General features: G+C 37.8%; 1 protein-coding gene across 1 annotated transcript in view; it reads right to left on the minus strand.

The window, feature by feature from the left end:
* Boll (boule homolog, RNA binding protein) overlaps positions 1-18,688 on the minus strand; it is a 109,299-nt gene that overhangs the window by 83,173 nt on the left and 7,438 nt on the right. Inside the window, exons 4-5 of the mRNA XM_021642346.2 lie at positions 3,855-3,909; positions 1,887-1,962 (exon numbers count right to left, since the gene is read on the minus strand). Coding sequence (XP_021498021.2) covers positions 1,887-1,962; positions 3,855-3,909 — 131 coding nt within the window. The remainder of the gene's footprint in view (positions 1-1,886; positions 1,963-3,854; positions 3,910-18,688) is intronic.

Consider the following 18,688-nt stretch of genomic DNA (forward strand, 5'->3'; position numbering starts at 1 on the left):
TGTATAATCATGCTTAGGTTAAGAGTAAGGGACAGGGTGAGGGGAAGAGGAGGATCCCCTTAGGAAAATAGAATATACAGTTATGAAAAGACGGGGCTGTGTGGTGAGATTGAAATGGGAGGATTTAAAGGAGAGGGGGAAGGAAGAAGAGGGTAAAGAAGGGAGTATGAAGAGGGACACTACAGGCCATTTGAGGGGTCATATGTAAACCTACTACTATAGAAGCTTCTTAAAATCTATACATTTATGAAAGAAATATAAATGGAGTTACCAAATAGTGGGAAATATGATGATCCAACTAGAGATCTCTAGTGCTACCAAATGAAACCTACAGGGCCAGGAATGGGTTACATCTAACTGAGTTGTTGGCCAAAGGCTCCCCATGGAAACCTTCAAATAACCCAGGTTATTGACAAGGGTACTGGTTGCTCTAGAAAAACTGATGGTAAGGTACTACTGCTGAAGACATTTAAATATCTTATTGAACATGGAGAAGTCGAGCTGGTGCCCCGCTAAAAACTTTAACCCTCTTGACTACTGTTTGTAGTAACTGGAAGGTTCTATGCATGCTAACCCAGCTACAGACCTGCAATCTGTAACAGCTACCTGCGTGATACACTGGTGTAATGGTGGCACAAATGCCATGAGAGTAACCAACCACGATCTGACTGTATTTAAGGTCCACTCCAAGAGATGGAACCCATGCCTGACAATGCTCAGGTGGTTCCAAGAGAGGCCATGGTCCTAGGGAAAAACAAAATACTAGTGGTCTGCTAAAGGAACACAGTAATAAAATAATTCCTAATGACATTCTGCTCTACCTCTAGATCCAGCGCCTTCCTCAGTCACCTCACAAAAGGTGATCATTCCTCCTGCAGAGGTCCACAACTGGATAATGTACAGAGACTTTGGAATACTTTTGAAACATCTTAAAAGGAATGTCTTCTTCAACTCCCCCTCCTCTACATCAGGGCTCAGGGAGCTATGTGGAAGAGGATGAAGAAAGAGTCAAAGAGCCACGTGGGATGGACTGACAACAAGGAAACAGTGTCAGACACAACAGGACTAACCCACATATAAATGCAGAGAGACAGTGGCAGTACGCACAGGGCTTGCACAGGTTCAAGTCAGATGGGGTCCCAGAACTGAGGGGAGAAGTAGACATGAGCTCCCATCACTAACCATGAAGCTATCTACAACTGACAGCTGCTTACAAAGGAAAACTTTGTTTTCTTCAGTGGAGTTTTCACTGAGTATATAAACCACACTTAAGACAGGCTCCACGCCCAGAGGTAGAGAGCCAATGCAAAATGAACTCAATGATATTTTTGTAGATGTCTTTTTGCTCTCATTGTTGGATCATTTCTTTTTATATCTCATTTGTCTTTTGTTTGTATATTATGGTTTCTGACTCTTATTATGGGTTTTATTTGTGTGTCTGGTGCTTTTTTAGTTTAAAATTATTTTTCATTTTGCCTGTTTGAGGGAGCAAGAGTGAGAGAAAGAGAGAGAGAACGCATAGAGTTGGATGGGTGGGAAAGATCTGGGGGAGGGTAAACCATGATCAGAATATAGTGCATGAATTTCAGTATAAAGAAAATGCTACAATGAAACACAGTACTTTGTATGCTAATTAAACACAAAAGATTTTTCCTTTAAAATATTAGTACATAGACTACACTTGACATTGTTGATGTATATTCCCCTTATCCCCTCACACTAAGATATTTTAATTTCTGGTATGAATATTTATATGACTACCAATGTTGCTAAAATCACCTTATTACATAAAGGAGGTTATTTTTAATAAAAGGTCTATAAAAGTCTAATATTTTACAAAAGGACCATGGAAAATATTAAAAAATACATTAGTTCTCAATACATACGAGGAATCCCTACTTGTTGTTTTCTTATTGCTGGACCAATGTTCAGTTTCTTATCCTTATAATTAAGTTTTTCAGCCTAAAATAAAGGAAAAAAACCCGTCATTTTGACACTGTGATTTGTAAAAATCAGTGACAAACAGTATGAAACTAACAGACATCATGTGACAGTTTCTTTTTCTTCTCTTTTTAAATACTGGATTTCATGTATCCCAGGTTGGCCTCAAACCTGATACTTTAAATCAGCTGACTTTGAACTTCTGATCCTTTTGTCTCAACCTCTCAAGTGCTACAATTGTAGGCATGTGCCAACACCATCTAGTTTGTGTGGTATTGGGACTCAGCATGCTAACAACTGAGCCACATCCTCAAGTCTCAAAAGATGGTTTCTGGATTCAAATACTCTGTATCTGTACCTTGGTTCTACTGCTATGAATCTAGGTGATGTAGTAATCACCATTATTTACTGATTGTGCATTTGCAACTTACATTTTCTCTAAAATTTACTCACAATTTCTAAACCACTATTTGTAGTCATTTCAAGGTTACTGGTTGACAGTAAAGGGAATGTGAGTGGTTCAATCACAAGTGCCCAGGAAAGATCAATGATTTTTTTTCTTGTTGTAGCTATCATATTATAATCAAGTGTCCTTTTTAGATATGATTTTCACATTGTGTGCTTTTTCAAAAAATGGCTCCCAGGTGCTGATGCACTAGTTAGTGTTCCTAAGCACAAGAGGGTTGTCATATACTTTATGGAGAAAATTATGTTGACTTGCTTAATTCAGGTATAATTATAGTGCTATTGGCCACGAATACAATGTTAATTATTCAGCAAGTAAGCATAGTGTCTATTGTGGTTGAATATAAAGTGTCCACCCTCCTCCCCGAAAAGTCATTTATTGAAGGCTTTGTCTCAATTGATAGATCCAACCATAGGAGTTGATCAGATAGTAAAGGATCTGACTTAACAGATTATTGATGGGTTAATTATCTAATAGCATTATTGGGAAATGATGGAAAATTTAAAGGTAAGGCTTAGTTGGAGGAAGTGAGTCATGGTATGTATGCTCTTGAGGACTATAGCTTATCACTGATGTCTTCCTCAGCCATTTTCTACCTCTTGTCCATTCACTAGTGGGCCAGGATTGTTCTGCCCTGCCGAAGGCCCACATCAACAGAACCAGCTAGCTATGAGCTGAAACTTGTGAAAGCATGAGCTAAAATAGTCTTTCTGCCTTTTAAAGTGTCTCTCTCAGGTTTTTGTTACAAACAAAAAGTTTTGAACACAATTTATTTAAAAAGAAACACATAAAACTAGGTTATATGATGATTTAGTGGTGGCACTATTATGACTAGAGGATTTTTGGAACCTTCTTGTATTCTAACCAGGAACACCAAAAATTCCGTATTCACTAATTTCAGTATTTATGATGACTTTACAGAATATAAAACCACTGTGGGTAAGAACTGACTGTATAAGAAAGATCTTAATAATATATAATTAAACTACTTTTTTTCTAAAAAGATTAAATGTTATACTTGCCATAAATTAAAAGCTATCAAAAATGAACTATAGATGAACATTCTTGGTTTATGCAAAGTTTTTTCATAAGAAGGAAATAATCTCAGGTAATCTTATTCTGATAATCTACATTTGTAGTGTTTCTAAGGAATTAACAAATGATGCATAACAGATACATTTTAAAATACTGATGTAAACAAATAAATCGAAATACAATATATCTTAACAACCATCCTCATGTAATGGCTTGGAACATATCGTTTCTTAGACTGTGTTCTAGAAGCCAAAGTCAATCTTAAAATACACACACACATACATGTACATACATACATGTATACACACATAAATAGGCCACTGTACTTGTACTATACCATTATACTACCATAAAGGTTCAGTTTCAAAGAAAGAAGTCCGAACCAGAAGTTAAATACGCTGAAAGGACTTACCTCTTGTAAGATCTTTTGTGCATCTTCTTGAGTTTCAAAAGTGATGAAACCATACCTAAATAAATGCATTAATTATTACCATTTTCTTAGAACATTAATTAAATATTAATTTTGCAGTTTTGGGAATTGAGCCTAGGGTCAATCAATCACTAAACTATATGCATAAACCTGTCTTAACATTTTTACTTTTTAAGAACTGGCCACCGTAGAAGTAAGCTTTTCTGTATGCTGACCAGCACTGGAACAAGAGATTAATACTGGTGTCCTTGCTTTTCAGAGTGAAGGGGACTAAAGGGATAATTAGCATTGAGATGTAAATGCATGAACGATTCATGTTCTGGCTTAAAAATTGGGACACAATAGATTTCAGATCAGAGCAATGATCTTTGGTTTCTTTCTTTTTTCTTTCCCCTTCCTTTAGGTTGTGGATGAAATCCAAGGCCTTGTACATAGAAGGCAAGTGCTTTACCACTCAATACATCTCTAGTTTCCTTGAAAAACAAAACAACCCCCCCCAATTTACTAAAATAAAAAGTTTGCTTTAGAGGAATCAAAGTAAAAAATAACAATAAAATATTTCAATACAAAATTTCTTATACTTAGGTCTTTACAAAACCATCATGTAATTATCATTGTTACACATAAACTAATAAAACAACTAATAATATATCCTAAGCAACAGCAGTAAAAATAGAACTTAGATTATTTTATTTTTACATGCAAATAAATCCCAGCAATCAGGAAGCAGAGGAAAAAGAATGGTGAGTTTGAGCTTAGAGTGGGATACATAGCAAGACTGTTTTCAAAGGGTTAAAAAAAAGACAAAAGATACATGTATAACATATGTCATGTCCAAAAAGCTGAATTATGAGAAAAAGAAATAAAATAGTTACTAAATTTGAGTCCTGTTTAGACACCAAAACTCCTTTTAATAATGCTAAATATCACGATTATCATCTTGCAACTCAATTATTGCAGCATAGTATTTCTTCTTGTTTAATATTTATTTTTGTGCTAAGGAAGAAAGGTCCTCATTCATTCTAAGTAAGTGGTCTATTACCTGGCTACTGGCTACATCACTAACATCAAAGTTTTTTTTTCTTTCTTTTCTTTTTTTTTTTTTTTGGTACAGGGTCTCTAGGTGTATCCTTGGCTGTTTTAGACTCACTTTGTAGACCAGGCTGGTCTCAAACTTGGAGATCTGACTACCTCTGCCTTCCTGAGTGCTAGGATTATAGGCCTGTACCACTGGGCCTGGCTCAAAGTAACTTTTTTTTTTAATTTTTTTTAAAAAAGAAAGGCATTTCCGTTTGTCCAAACATTATTTTTCCACCAAATCAGTCTTTTCTCCAGTGTAGGTTTTTGAGACCTTTGTTGAAAAACCACATGGCTTATTAAAAACCACTGGGCTTGTTTCTAGGCCTATTACTTTGGTCTGTCTGTCTGTCTGTCTGCTTTTGTGCTTATACCAGGGTCTTATCTATAAAGTCTAGGGTCGACATGAAAGAAAGCATACGATAGCTACCTTAGGACTGAGTTAATTTGCTTAATATATCTCCAGTTGCATTCAGGTTCCTACAATTAACATGGCTTCATTCTTCTTTATGACCATGAACATAAATATTTCTTTACCCACTCCTCCGTTGATGGATACCTAGGTTTGTTCCATAACTTAGTTATGTAAATAATGCTGCAATAAACACTACTCTTTGTGATATGTTGACCTGGAGTCTTTTGGGTAAATACTGAGGAGTTATGCAGCTGTGTTATATGGTAGGTTCATTTTTATTTCTTTTGAGGAACTTCCATACTGATTTCCACAGAACTGTTTTACATTCCTACCAGCTGTGTATAAAGATTCCCTTTTTTCTGCATCATTGCGAGTATAATATTGGAGACTGCCGTTCTGATTGGCACAGGATGGAATCTAATGTAGTTTTTATTTGTACACTGTCTTCTCATTTCACTAGCTCATGTATGGACTGGATAGCTATGTTTTGGGTGTCTAGTTTTTAATTTTCGGTATATTGTAGATAATAATCCAGTCTGATGTATATTTAGTAAATACTTTTCTCTTATTCTGCATGCTATCCATGATTGTCTCCTCTGCTGTGCAGAAGCTTTTGAATTTAATGAAATAGTTGTTAATTGATGGTGTTATTTCCTGAGTGACTGAAGTCCTATCCAGAAAATGTTTGTCTATGCCAATATCTTGAAATGTTTCCATTAGTTTCAGGTCTTACATTATTAAGACATTTTATGGAGCTACATTTTTATTTTAAATTATGCACATGAAGCTTTGAATGTGTACCACATGTGCGTGTTGTCTAAGGAGGACAGAAGAGGAGGCGAGATTCTTTGGAACGAGTTACAGATCGTTGTGACCTAGCATGTGGGTGCTGGAAATATAATCTTAATCCCCTTTCAGAGCAATGCTCTTAACTACCGAGCTCTGTATCCATTCTTAAAGAGTTGAATTTTTGTATAGGATGAGAGATATGAGAGCTAGTTCGATTCTTTCATATGTAGCTATCCAGTAACATTTGTTGATGAGGCTATTTTTCACCAATGCAAATTTTTGTCTTTGCAAAAAATCAGATGGCTGTAGCTATATGGGTTTCTATCTGGATCCTCTATTACATTTCATCATTTGAGTTATGTGTCTCCTTTTTATGATATTTTCATGCTATTTTTTTAAACCTTAGCTTTTTTAGTACAAATTGAAACTGGGTAGTGTGACATCACAACCATTCTTTTTGCTCAGGACCACTTTGGCTATCTTGGGTCTTCTGTGTTACTATATGAATTTGAAATATTTTTTCTATTTCTATGAAAAAATGGTGTTGGAACTTTGATGGCATTTGCATTGAATTTGTAGATTGCTGAAGGTGGTATAAGCCATTTCCCACATTAATTCTTTCAATCTATGAGCATGGAAGACTTTCTACTGTCTAGTATTTTTAAAAAAATGTTTGAATTTTGTTCATGTGCATGAATTTTATTTTTGCCAGCATGTATCTTTGTACCTGGTACCCACAAAACCCAGAAGCTGTCAGATTCCCTTAGAGCTGAAGTTCCAGGTGATTGTGAGCTTCCAGATGTGGGTTCTTGGAACTGCTCTGGAAAAGCAAGTACTCTTACTGAGCCATCTCTCCAGCCCCATTTTCACTGTTTCTTATAAACCAGTTTAGGGTTTTTTTGTTTGTTTTTGTTGTTCTGTATCTTAGTATTGCTATTATATTCTGGTTTGTTTTTTTTAAAATATCTGTTGTCTACAAATTTATCATTTCTTTCACTTTTCCAATTTGGTGGAATATAAGCCTTAAAAATGTCTTGAAATTTCTGAATTTCATTGATATCTTCTGTAATCTCTTCCATTTTAAATCTAATTTTATCAATCTGGACCTTCTCTTATTTTGTTCGTTTGACTAAGACTTAATCTTGATCTTTTCAAAATACTGTTAACACAGATTCTTCTCCTACTTCTATTTTATTAAATTTTGTCCTGATCTTGATTCTTTCCTTCCACTGTTACTTACTTTTGGTTTGTTCTTTTTTTTTTTTTTAGTTGAAACTCCCCCTCAGCCACAATCGGGAAGTGATTTTTTAAAAAATTTCTCAATTCTTTATTAATTACATTTTTATCACTTTGTATCTCCCCCTCCCTGTGGTTCCCTCCCTCCTCCCATCCCAATCCTTCCTTCCTCCCCCCTCTGCATGCATGCCCCTCCCCGAGTCCACTGATAGGGGAGGTCTTCTTTTCCTTCCTTCTGATCCTAGTCAATTAGGTCTCATCAGGAGTGGCTGCATTGCCTTCTTCTGTGGCCTGGTAAGGCTGCTCCCCCCTCAGGGGGAGGTGATCAAGGAGCAGGCCAATCAGTTCATGTTAGACATAGTCCCTGTTCCTATTACTATGGAACCCACTTGGATACTGAACTGCCATGGGCTACATCTGTACAGGGGTCTTAGGTTATCTCCATGCATAGTCCTTGGTTGGAGTATGAATCTAAGACCCCTGTGCTTAGATTTTTTGGTTCTGTTGCTCTCCTTGTGGAATTCCTGTCCTCTCCAGATCTTACTGTTTCTTTCATAAGATTCCCTGCACTCTGCCCAAAGGTTGCCCATAAGTCTCAGCATCTGCATTGATAGTCTGCAGGGCAAGCCTTTCAGAGGTCCTGTGTCAGGCTCCTGACTTGTTCCCTCTTTTCTCCTTCTTCTGATGTCCATCCTCTTTGCCTTTCTGGATAGGGATTGAACATTTTAGCAAGAGTCCTCCCTCTTGATTAGTTCCTTTAGGTGTACAGATTTTAGTAGGTTTATCCTATATTATATGTCTATATGAGTGAGTATATACCGTGTGCATCTTTCTGCTTCTGGGATACCTCACTCAGGATGATCTTTTCCAGTTCCCACCATTTACCTGCAAATTTCATGATTTCCTTTTTTTTTAAAATTTTTATTGATGAGTAATATTCCAATGTGTAGATGCACCACAATTTCTGTATCCATTCCTCAACTGAGGGGCATTTGGGCTGTTTCCAGCTTCTGGCTCTTACAAATAAAGCTGCTACAAACATGGTTGAGCTAATGTCCTTATTCTGTACTTGAGCCTCTTTTGGGTATATGCCTAGCTGGATGTTGAGGAAGCGCTATTTCTAGTTGTCTGAGAAAGCACCAGACTGCTTTCCAGAGTGGTTGGACAAGTTTACATTCCCACCAGCAGTGGAGGACGGTTCCTCTTTTTCCACCACCTCTCCAGCATGTGTTGTCACTTGAGTTTTTTATCTTAGCCATTCTGATGGGTGTAAGGTGAAATCTTAGGGTCGTTTTGATTTGCATTTCCCTTATGACTAAGGACACTGAACATTTCTTTTAAGTGTTTCTCTGCCATTCAATATTCCTCTATTGAGAATTCTCTGTTTAGCTCTGAACTCCCTTTTTAAATTGGATTACTTGATTTGTTGCTGTTTAACTTCTTGAGTTCTTTATATATACTGGATATTAGTCCTCTGTCATATAGGGTTGGTGAAGATCCTTTCCCAATCTGTAGGCTGTTGTTTTGCTCTGTTGACAATGTCCTTTGCTTTACAGAAGCTTTTCAGTTTCATGAGGTCCTGTTTATTGATTGTTGATCTTAGAGCCAGTGCTGTTGGTGTTCTGTACAGGAAGTTGTCTCCTGTGCCAATGAGTTCAAGGCTCTTCCCCACTATTTCTTCTAAGTGGTTTAGTGTGTCTGGTTTTATATTGAGGTCTTTGATCCACTTGGACTTTAGCTTTGTGCAGGATGATAAGTATGGATCTATTTGCATTTTTCAAATGGGGACATCCAGTTAGACCAGCACCATTTATTGAAGATGCTTTTTTCCATTGAATGGTTTTGGCATCTTTGTCAAATGTCAGATGTCCATAAGTGTGTGGATTTATGTCAGGGTCTTCTACTTGATTCCATTGATCCACCAGTCTGTTTTTATGCCAGTGCCATGCAGTTTTTAGTATTGTTGCTCTATAGTACAGCTTGAGATCAGAGACAGAGATACCTCCTGAAGATCTTTTACTGTAGAGAATTGTTTTAGCAATCCTGGGTTTCTTGTTGTTCCATATGAAGTTGAGAATTTTTCTTTCAAGGTCTGTAAAGAATTGTGTCAGTAATTTGATGGGAACAGCATTGAATCTGTAGATTGCTTTTGGTAAGATGGCCATTTTTTTTTTTTTTTTTTTACTATATTAATCCTGCCAAGCCATGAGCATGGGAGATCTATCTTCTGATATCTTCTTCTAATTATTTCTTCAGAGACTGGAAATTTTTTTCATACAAGTCTTTGACTTGCTTGGTTAGGTTCACACCAAGGTACTTTATGGCCTTTGTAGCTATTGTGAAGGTTGTTGTTTCCCTAATTTCTTTCTCAGCCCTTTTTGGTTTGTTCTTATTCCTTTACATGGCTACTGGTGTATTACGATTTACTTGAAATCTGATTCTAAATGTTTGTATTTTCAGCTACAAATTTTCCTTTTATGCCTTCATTCTATTTCATAGATTTGTGTATGATTGTACTTTTTGTAAATTCTGGAAAATTTTAAATTTCCTTAATATTTTGATGATGCAATCATCATTCTATAAAATGTTATATCTCCATGAGTTCATGAATTTTCTAAAGGTTCTCTTACTGTTTATTTCCATTTTATTTCACTGTGCTTAGAATACAAAAAAAAAAAATTCTTGTGTTTGATAAGTCTTGCTTTGTGTCCTGTCATATGGTGTATTTTAGAGAAAGTTTTATGGCCAATTTGAAGAATGTTTATTCTGCACTGTTTCAATGCAATGTTATTTAGATGTCTGCTAGGTCAAATTGATCTATGATTCCCTTTAATTCCTATGTTCCTGTATTTCCTGTTAGAATGATTACTGAGACTTGAGTACTGAAATGACTCATTATTATTTATTAGAGTTAGGTCTCTGTCTTTGTCCACCAGTAGTTTCTATTTTTGAAATTAAATGCATCAGTGTTTGGTGCAAATGTTTACAACATTTTCTCTTGATGAATCCTTTCCTTAATCAGTACCAATGTCTGTTATCTCTTCTCAAGTCTTTTTTTTTCCAGATACAGAACAGCAACTGTTTGCTTCTAGTTCCATTTTCTTACAGAAACTTTTCTCACCCTTAGATTACATTTGTCCTAGATGATGTGTCTTATAGGTAACTATATCCTGATATTATTTTTTAATCCAATCTACTACTCTGTCTTTTGATTGCAGAACTTAGTCCATTAATTTTCAAAGTCATTCTTGAAAGGTGTATTCATCTTATTTGTCAAATTTCTAGTGTTTGGTCTTCTATTTTTTTTAAAAAAGATTTTTAAAAATTTTTATTAATTACAGTTTATTCACTTTGTATCCCCCCTGTATCTCCCTTCCTCCTCCCCTCCCAACTCTACCCTCCCTCTTCCCCACCTGTGTCCCTCTCCCACTCCACTGACAAGGGATGTCCTTCTCCCCTTCCCTCTGATTCTAGTCTATCAGGTCTCATCAGAAGTGGCTGCATTGTCTTCTTCTGTGGCCTGGTAAGGCTACTCCCCCTGAGGGGGGAGGTGATCAAAGAGCAGGCCAATCAGTTCATGTCAGAGACAGTCCCTGTCCCCATTATTATGGAGGCCACTTGGAAACTGAACTGCCATAGGCTACCCCTTTGTGCAGGGGTTCCAGGCCATCTCCATGAATGGTCCTTGGCTGGAGTATCAGTTTCAGAGAAGACCCCTGTGCCCAGACTTTTAGGATCTGTTGCTGTTCTTGTGGAGCTCCTGTCCTCTCCAGGTCTTACTCTCTCCCACTTCTTTCATGATTCTCTATACTCTGCCCAAAGTTTAGCTATGAGTCTCAGCATCTGCCTTGATAGACTGCAGGGTAGAACCTTTCAGAGGCTCTCTGTGGTAGGCTCCTGTCCTGTTCCCTGATTTCTCCCTCCTGCACTTTCCATCCTCTTTGCCTTTCTGAATGGGGATTGAGCATCTTAGCCAGAGCCCTCTTTCCCAAATAGCTTCCTTAGGTGTACATATTTTAGTATGTTTATCCTATATTATATGTCTAGTATCCACTTATGAGTATATACCCTATGTTTCTTTCCGCTTATGGAATACCTCACTCAGGATGATCTTTTCCAGTTCCTACCATTTACCTGCAAATTTCATGATTTTGTTTTTTATCGCCGAGTAATATTCCAATGTGTAGATGCACCTCAATTTCTGTATCCATTCCTCAAATGAGGGGCATCTGGGCTGTTTCCAGCTTCTGGCTATTCCAAATAAAGCTGCTACAAACATGGATGAGCAGATGTCCTTGTTGTATACTTGAGCGTCTTTTGGATATATGCCAAGCAGTGGTATAGCTGGATCTTGAGAAAGCGCTATTTCTAGTTGTCTGAGAAAGCACCAGATTGCTTTCCAGAGTGGTTGTACCAGTTTACATTCCCACCAGCAGTGGAGGAGGGTTCCCCTTTCTCCACATCCTCTCCAGCCTGTGTTGTCATTTGATTTATTTATCTTAGCCATTCTGATGGGTGTAAGATGAAATCTTAGGGAGTTTTGATTTGCATCTCCCTGATGACTAATGATGTTGAACATTTAAGTGTTTCTCTGCCATTCAGTATTCCTCTATTGAGAATTCTGTTTAGCTCTGTACCCCATTTTTAATTGAATTACTTGATTTGTTGCTGTTTAACTTCTTGAGTTCTTTATATATAGGTCTTCTATTTCTTAACTACACTTGTACTGTGGTTTAATCTTTCCATAGTATCATAGATGTGTTTATTTTTTGCCTCCTTCTTAAATTTTTTAAGTCTGCAGTGCTGCTTAAGTGGTCATAAATTCCATCTGTTTTTAGCATAGAAAACAGACTTCAGTTAAGAGCTACTTTACTGGATATAGTAGTATATCTTAATAATTATTACCTTTTCAGTGTTTGAAATGCATCATTCTGTACTCTCTTGGCATTAAAACATTTAGCAGAAAAATCTTTGTTGACAGGTTTGCCTTCCTTTATATGTGACTTGGTGTTTCCTCTTGTGACATCTAATATTGTTCTTCATTCTTTATACCCAGTGTTTTAATTATAACATGATATGGAGAACTTTTTTGTTCTTGTCCATTTTGTTTTTTAGATGCCTCTTGAGTACAGAAAGGTAGTGCTGTCACCTTGACAGAATCCAGACTCACTTTAGAGGTCCTCCAGATGCACCTGTGAGGAATAAGCTTGGTTATGACAGCCTTGATTTAGTTGAGGTGGAAAAGACTTGCCCAGTCTGTGGGCGTTCACTGCTTTCTTTTTCTTCTCTTTGATGTGACCACTTGTTTTAAGTTCCTACTTTCTTGTCCTACCCTCTATGATGGACTGTGGCTTTGAACTGTGAGCCAAAACAAACCTTTTGCCCCATAAGTTGGTCTTTTCAGGCATTTATCAGTTACAGGATAAGATCCTAAGAGATGGCCATCTAATTTCTCTAGATTTTGGAAGTTTTCTGCTTTGATTCTATAAAAAACATTTTTATGCCCTTAGCCTGAAGTTCTAGTCTGATCATTTGTAAAATTTTAAGTTTAGTTGCATAGAACTCACATGTTCTAGTCATATTCCTTGTTGATATAGTAATTCATAATCATTTCTCACGTTTCATTTGATTCATTCTATTGGTGAAGCTTCCTACTGAGTTTTTTTTTATTTGACTTACTGAGTTTTTCATGTTTTCAGGTTTTTTTTTGTAAATTCCTCTCTCATATTCTGTTTTAACTTTCTTATTTCAGTCAGCTGTTTATGTTCTCTTTGAATTAAGAGTTTATTTTTATACTGTTTGGTTTCATAAAAAGTCATTTCTTGTCACCTCATTTGGAGCCATTTGTGATGGAATTGACATTTTTTTGGGGGTACGGTATTGCATGTTTTTTCATGCTTCTTAATTACCACATTGAGACTTATGCATATGTGGTTATTTTGTTGATTGGAGTTTTTATCAGCTGTACCCTTAAAGTTAAATTATTTGTAATAAATAAATGGAACTAGATTTGGTAGAGTTGAGTTGTGTAGCTCAGGAGTTAAAACCTCAGCCCATGTACAACCTTGGTACAACCTCTTTACTGCTCCTGGAGTATGGTATTAAGTACATAAGCAATCACAAATGCTGAGTAGGTGGTCCACAACACAAGCATGACACTAGCTGGTCAAACAGAACTTCAACAATGATTGGAGGGTCAGTGAGCTAGAATGGACAACCAGGATATTAGTTACTGAGATTAAGGGTGGAGTATCTGTAGGCTGGGTAGGGATAGGTATCAGGATTAGATTGAAGAAAAAAAAAAACGAGGTAGGAAAATTATCTGGGAAAGGAAAGCTGGCAAATTTTCAGAGTTTAAAGTTTGGAAGGTTACAGTGAATAAGTAAAAATGGAGTGGTCATGGGAAAGAGAGAAAAGGGAAAAGAGAAGAGTGAGAGGGAAATTGTTTGGCCTGAATGTAAGCATTGAGAGTACATAGCTATTAAAAACAAGGAAATCATGCAAGCAAATGGATGAAACTAGAAAAGATCATCATGAGTGAGGTAACTCAGACCCAGAAAGACACACATGGAATGTACTAAGGTATAAGTGAATTTTAGCCATATAGTACAGGACAATCATATTACAAGTCAGAGACCCAAAGAAGACAAGCAACAAGGAGGACCCAAAGGAGGATGCGTAAGTTCCACTCAGAATTATAAACAGAACAGGCAGTGGAAGTGATTGAAGAGAGGGAAAACAGAATAGGAGAGGGAGCACAGAGGGAAATGAGAGTCGATCTCGAGCCTGGGGAGGGGGTGAGGAGACAGAGGGCTTGCAGAGAGAAGAGGAACCTTGGGCAGGGACTTCTCTGTGCCAAGCTGGAGAACTACGACAGAATAGGCTCCTAAGAGGATAGAAGGCTGAATCTAGCTGAGACTCCTAGTAACAGGTGCTATAAAGACTGAAGAGGACACACTCTAGTTAGATAGGACGCCTAGTGGAGGGAGGCAAACACTATCCCACCCACAAAAACTTTGACCTAAAATTTACCCTGCCTACAAGACGTAAGGGACAGAAATAGAGAAGACACTAATGGAATTTCTAAGCAATGACTGGCCCAACCTGAGACTCACCCCATGTGAGAGAGTCAAACACTGACATGCCTAACTATACTGTGCTATGCTCACAGACGGAAGCCTAGTATAGTTGCCCACTGAGAGGCTCCCCCCCACCCAGCAGCTGATGGAAACAGATGCAGAGAACTGGAGGGAGTCTTGTGGAAGAATGGAGCAGGGGAAGGATAGAAGGATCCAGAGGAGCCACAAGACCAACAGACCCAATTAACCAGGGCTGGGGTGGGGAGTGGCCTGTGGGGACTGAGGCACCAACTAAGGACCATGTATATAGACTGGATGTGGGTCCCTACACAGATGTAGCTGATGGGCAGCTCGGTCCTTATATACGTTCCCTAGTAAAAGGAATGAGGACTGACTCTGACATGGACTCTGTTGCCTGCTTTTGATCACTTTCCACTGGTGGGGCCACCTCATTAGGCCACAGGGAAAGAGGATGCATTTAGTCTTGATGAAAGTTGATATGTTGGGGTAGATAGTGGGCAGATGGGGGGCTCCCTTCTCTGAGTAGGGGAGGGAAGATAGGGGAAACAGAGAGGGAAGGTGGGACCAGGAGGAGAGGAGTGAGGGGGCTCCGACCGGGATGTAAAATATATAAAAATTAAAATTAAAATAAAAGGAAAAAAAATTGAGAGCACAAAATGTTAAAATGGGTGGAGCAGCATATGGAACAATCCTATAACCTAACCAAGCATAGTACAAGATAGAACAAGACCATTACAAAACATTTTACAAAAGACTAAGAAATGAAAACAAAACAAACAAACCCAAGAACAATAAAAAGACAAAAGTACAGTAAGAGTATACTGAGCTCTTAAAAACTCACACTGGATATATTTTATTTTTGGAAGGATGAGTTTTGAATTCTTTCTCTCACTGGGATGTTTCAGTACTTATTTGTGCTGATGAGAGAGTTATAACTACAATCTCAGTTTACATTATTAAATCAGATTTGGGGATGTACTGCCCCAGTAGTTTGAACCCTTTGGACTAAATTTTTGGCACAATCCTGGCAAGTTAAGCAGTGTATTTCTCAGTTCCCTCCTTGACTTGGGCTTTGGTTTGGTAGTGATAGTGTTTTCCAGTGCTTTCAGAAGACAAAACAGAGCACCTTGTTTGTTCCCACTGACCTCAGGGGCAGTCCTGAGAGCCTGCCTCATGTTTGTTTCTGATTTTGTTGTTTAGATCTTGAATTAAGTTTCTTATGTTACTTATTGGCTTTTTTGTATACAATTTGAAGTCACTGGCCATTTTACAAGAAGATTTTTGAACTCTTTGTTCAGTATTTTACTTACTATATCTAGATCTGAAAATTAAGGAGTCATGATCTATGGGTGCTCCTTTGCCTTTTTACGCTTGTCATTTATATATCTATTGGTATGGATATATCTTCTATTTCTTAAAAGAAACCTTCTTAGTAAGTAAGGAGCATTCTCTTCATGGCTCAATCCCCACTACAATTCACCAAAGAGAAACAAACAGCTTTCATAGCTAGAACACTAAACCAAGGCAGATGAGATATATACTTAAAACTGATTGATATTAAATAATATAACACCAATGACCACAGATTGGAAAATGACAAAAATAATGTATAAATCATTACTTTAAAAACTTAGGGCAAAAGTAAAAATAGTAAGATATTGAAATAATAGAAGACTGGGTAAGGGGAAAGAGAAAGGAAAGCAGGGTTAAATGAAAGAAAGGAAACAGAATGCAGAATATGTTGTGAAGTAAGGAAAAAGCAAACTATTAAATAATTCTGACTGCACAATAAAGGAAAAATGTACAAGTACAATAAAATGTAAAAGGAATAAAATGGAAAATCATCTTTTTTTGAAAAAAAAAATAGTAAAAATTGTAGTCAAAAAACACAAAGCTGTAGTAAAAAAGAAAAAGAATAAATTCAAAGCCCCAAATATACCCATGCAAATAAAATAACCAAGACAAAATAAATATTGGGGTACTTTTTCTGTTCCTCTAATATGTGTGCAGCTGGAAATGGTGTCACCTGTCTGTCCTAAGATTTAGGCTAATGCTGAGCCTGCACAGCCAAGTGCCAAGTGTCAACAAGCTCCAGGCTATCTTTGCTTTGTCTTTGCATTTACTGTATATCAGGAGCTTCTATGGCCAGGCAGATACTTCCCTGTTCCAGCATTTCCTTAGTTTGGACAACCTGGCAAAGCCTTGCCTAAGCCAAAGTGTTTCAAAGTGTTTTGAGGAGGAGGAAAGACAAACAGAGCACTGAAATGTAAACTGAAGGATTAGCTGTAGTGCTTTCAAATCCCATTAACCATTAATTACCCTCTAGGACAGAGGAGGCTTCAGAAGTTGAGGGCTAAGTTTGACCTGTGTTTAAGATACCCTCTAGCATGTCAGCAGTTAAATCATGTGCCCAGATGTGGCTCCAAGAGTTGGAGTGCTAATCCCACGCTCAAGGCTGTTAGTATTCACAGACATGCCTGTCTCCTAGCCACAGGAGATTGGCCCATTATATTCTTCATTGTTGGAATCTCCTGCTGTCTGAACTTCCTAGTGGACCTGGCCCTTCATTAATTCTTCCACAGTTCTTTCCCATTCAAGAGCTGGGACAGACTGCTGTGAGGCTCCCTCACTTGCAATTGTTCCTTATTGGGCCACTATTCTGTTTCTATACACTTCCAGCTGTCCTATTTCCTCTTCCTCTTTTATAATTGGTAATGTTCTTCTAAACTTACACTCTCCAGAGTAGAATCTTTTATTATCTCAATTCTCATTCACTGGGTCATGGAGATGCACTTTCTAATTTAATGTGTTTCTCCCCCCCACCCCATTCTTTTCTGAGGTACCAGGGATGACTGCAGAACCCGTTTTTGTTGTTGTTGTTTTGTTGGAAAGGGCAGTAACCCAGGCTGGTCTCCATTTTGCAAGTCTCAAGAATGCTGGGCAACATCTGACTTTCTATGCTTTCCAAGGACGAAAGTGAGAATTACCAAAATAATGTAAATTCTTTTTTGCCAAGTGAAAAGATACAATCTCGACTCATTTTAGTATTGTTTGGCAGTCTCAGGAAGTTTTTTGCTGTAAAGAATCTTTGTGAAAACACTGTATCTTTCACATTAGTCTCTGCCATATTCTTCTAAGTCATTTCTCATTAATTCTGTTTTCTACCTTATTGTTTTTTCTATTAATATTGTAAATGTTTCTCTGTTTTAAGGAAAAACCCTACAATCTTCCCTTTACTCACCTCCACTGCCTTATCTATTCATTTTTGACTTTGAAAAAAACAAAACAAAACAAAACAAAACCTCCTTATATAAATGTTCAATGCATACCACCCTTTCCCTCTGAAAATTTTGGCTTTTGTACACACAGAAATCCTGAAACAGCTCTTTACATTACAGGACACAGTCTACTAATTTCAATGCTAATTCTAGTTTTAATCACTGGCATATTGTCATGAAGAGACACCATAACCATGGCAACTCTGAAAGAGCATTTAATTGGGGCTTGCCAACAAGGCCACACCCCCTAATGCCTTCAAATATCTCCACTCCCTAGTGATAAAGCATTCAAATACATAAACCCATGGGGTGTGTGTGTGTGTGCAGTCATTCCCTTTCAACCACCGGATTTCATTCCCTGGTCCCCATAGGCTTATAGTCATATCATAATGCAAAATGCATTTAGTCCAGCTTCGAAAGTCCTCACAGACTATTACAGGCTTAACGCCATTTAAAAGTCTGAAGTCTCTTCTGAGACTCAAGGCACTCTCTTAACTACAACCCCTGTAAAATCAAAATCAAAAGGTCTAACATACTCTTCCAACACACAATGGCACAGAACATACATTACCATTCTAAAATGGGGGAAGAAGGAGCACAGTGAGGAAGTAGTGGACCAAAGTAAGACTGAAAACCAGCAGGGAAAACTGCAAATTGTGAATTTCCATGTCTGATGTCAAAGCTCCCTTCAGATTTGCAACTCCTTTCAGCAACACATTTCTCTCTCGTTGGCTGGTTCCATACCGCTTCTCCAGCTTTCTCCAGGTACCCCAACGCTCTGGCATCTCCGACATCTTGGGGTCTCCACGAAATCCAGGCTTCACCTTCACAGCTTCACACAATGTCTTCTCTGAGCCTCCATGCAAGGACACCCCTGACATATGCCTGGCCTCCGCAGGTCTCCTCAGCCACAGAGGAGGA

This window comes from Meriones unguiculatus, chromosome 15 (genome assembly GCF_030254825.1).
Source record: "Meriones unguiculatus strain TT.TT164.6M chromosome 15, Bangor_MerUng_6.1, whole genome shotgun sequence".
Taxonomy (NCBI): domain Eukaryota; kingdom Metazoa; phylum Chordata; class Mammalia; order Rodentia; family Muridae; genus Meriones; species Meriones unguiculatus.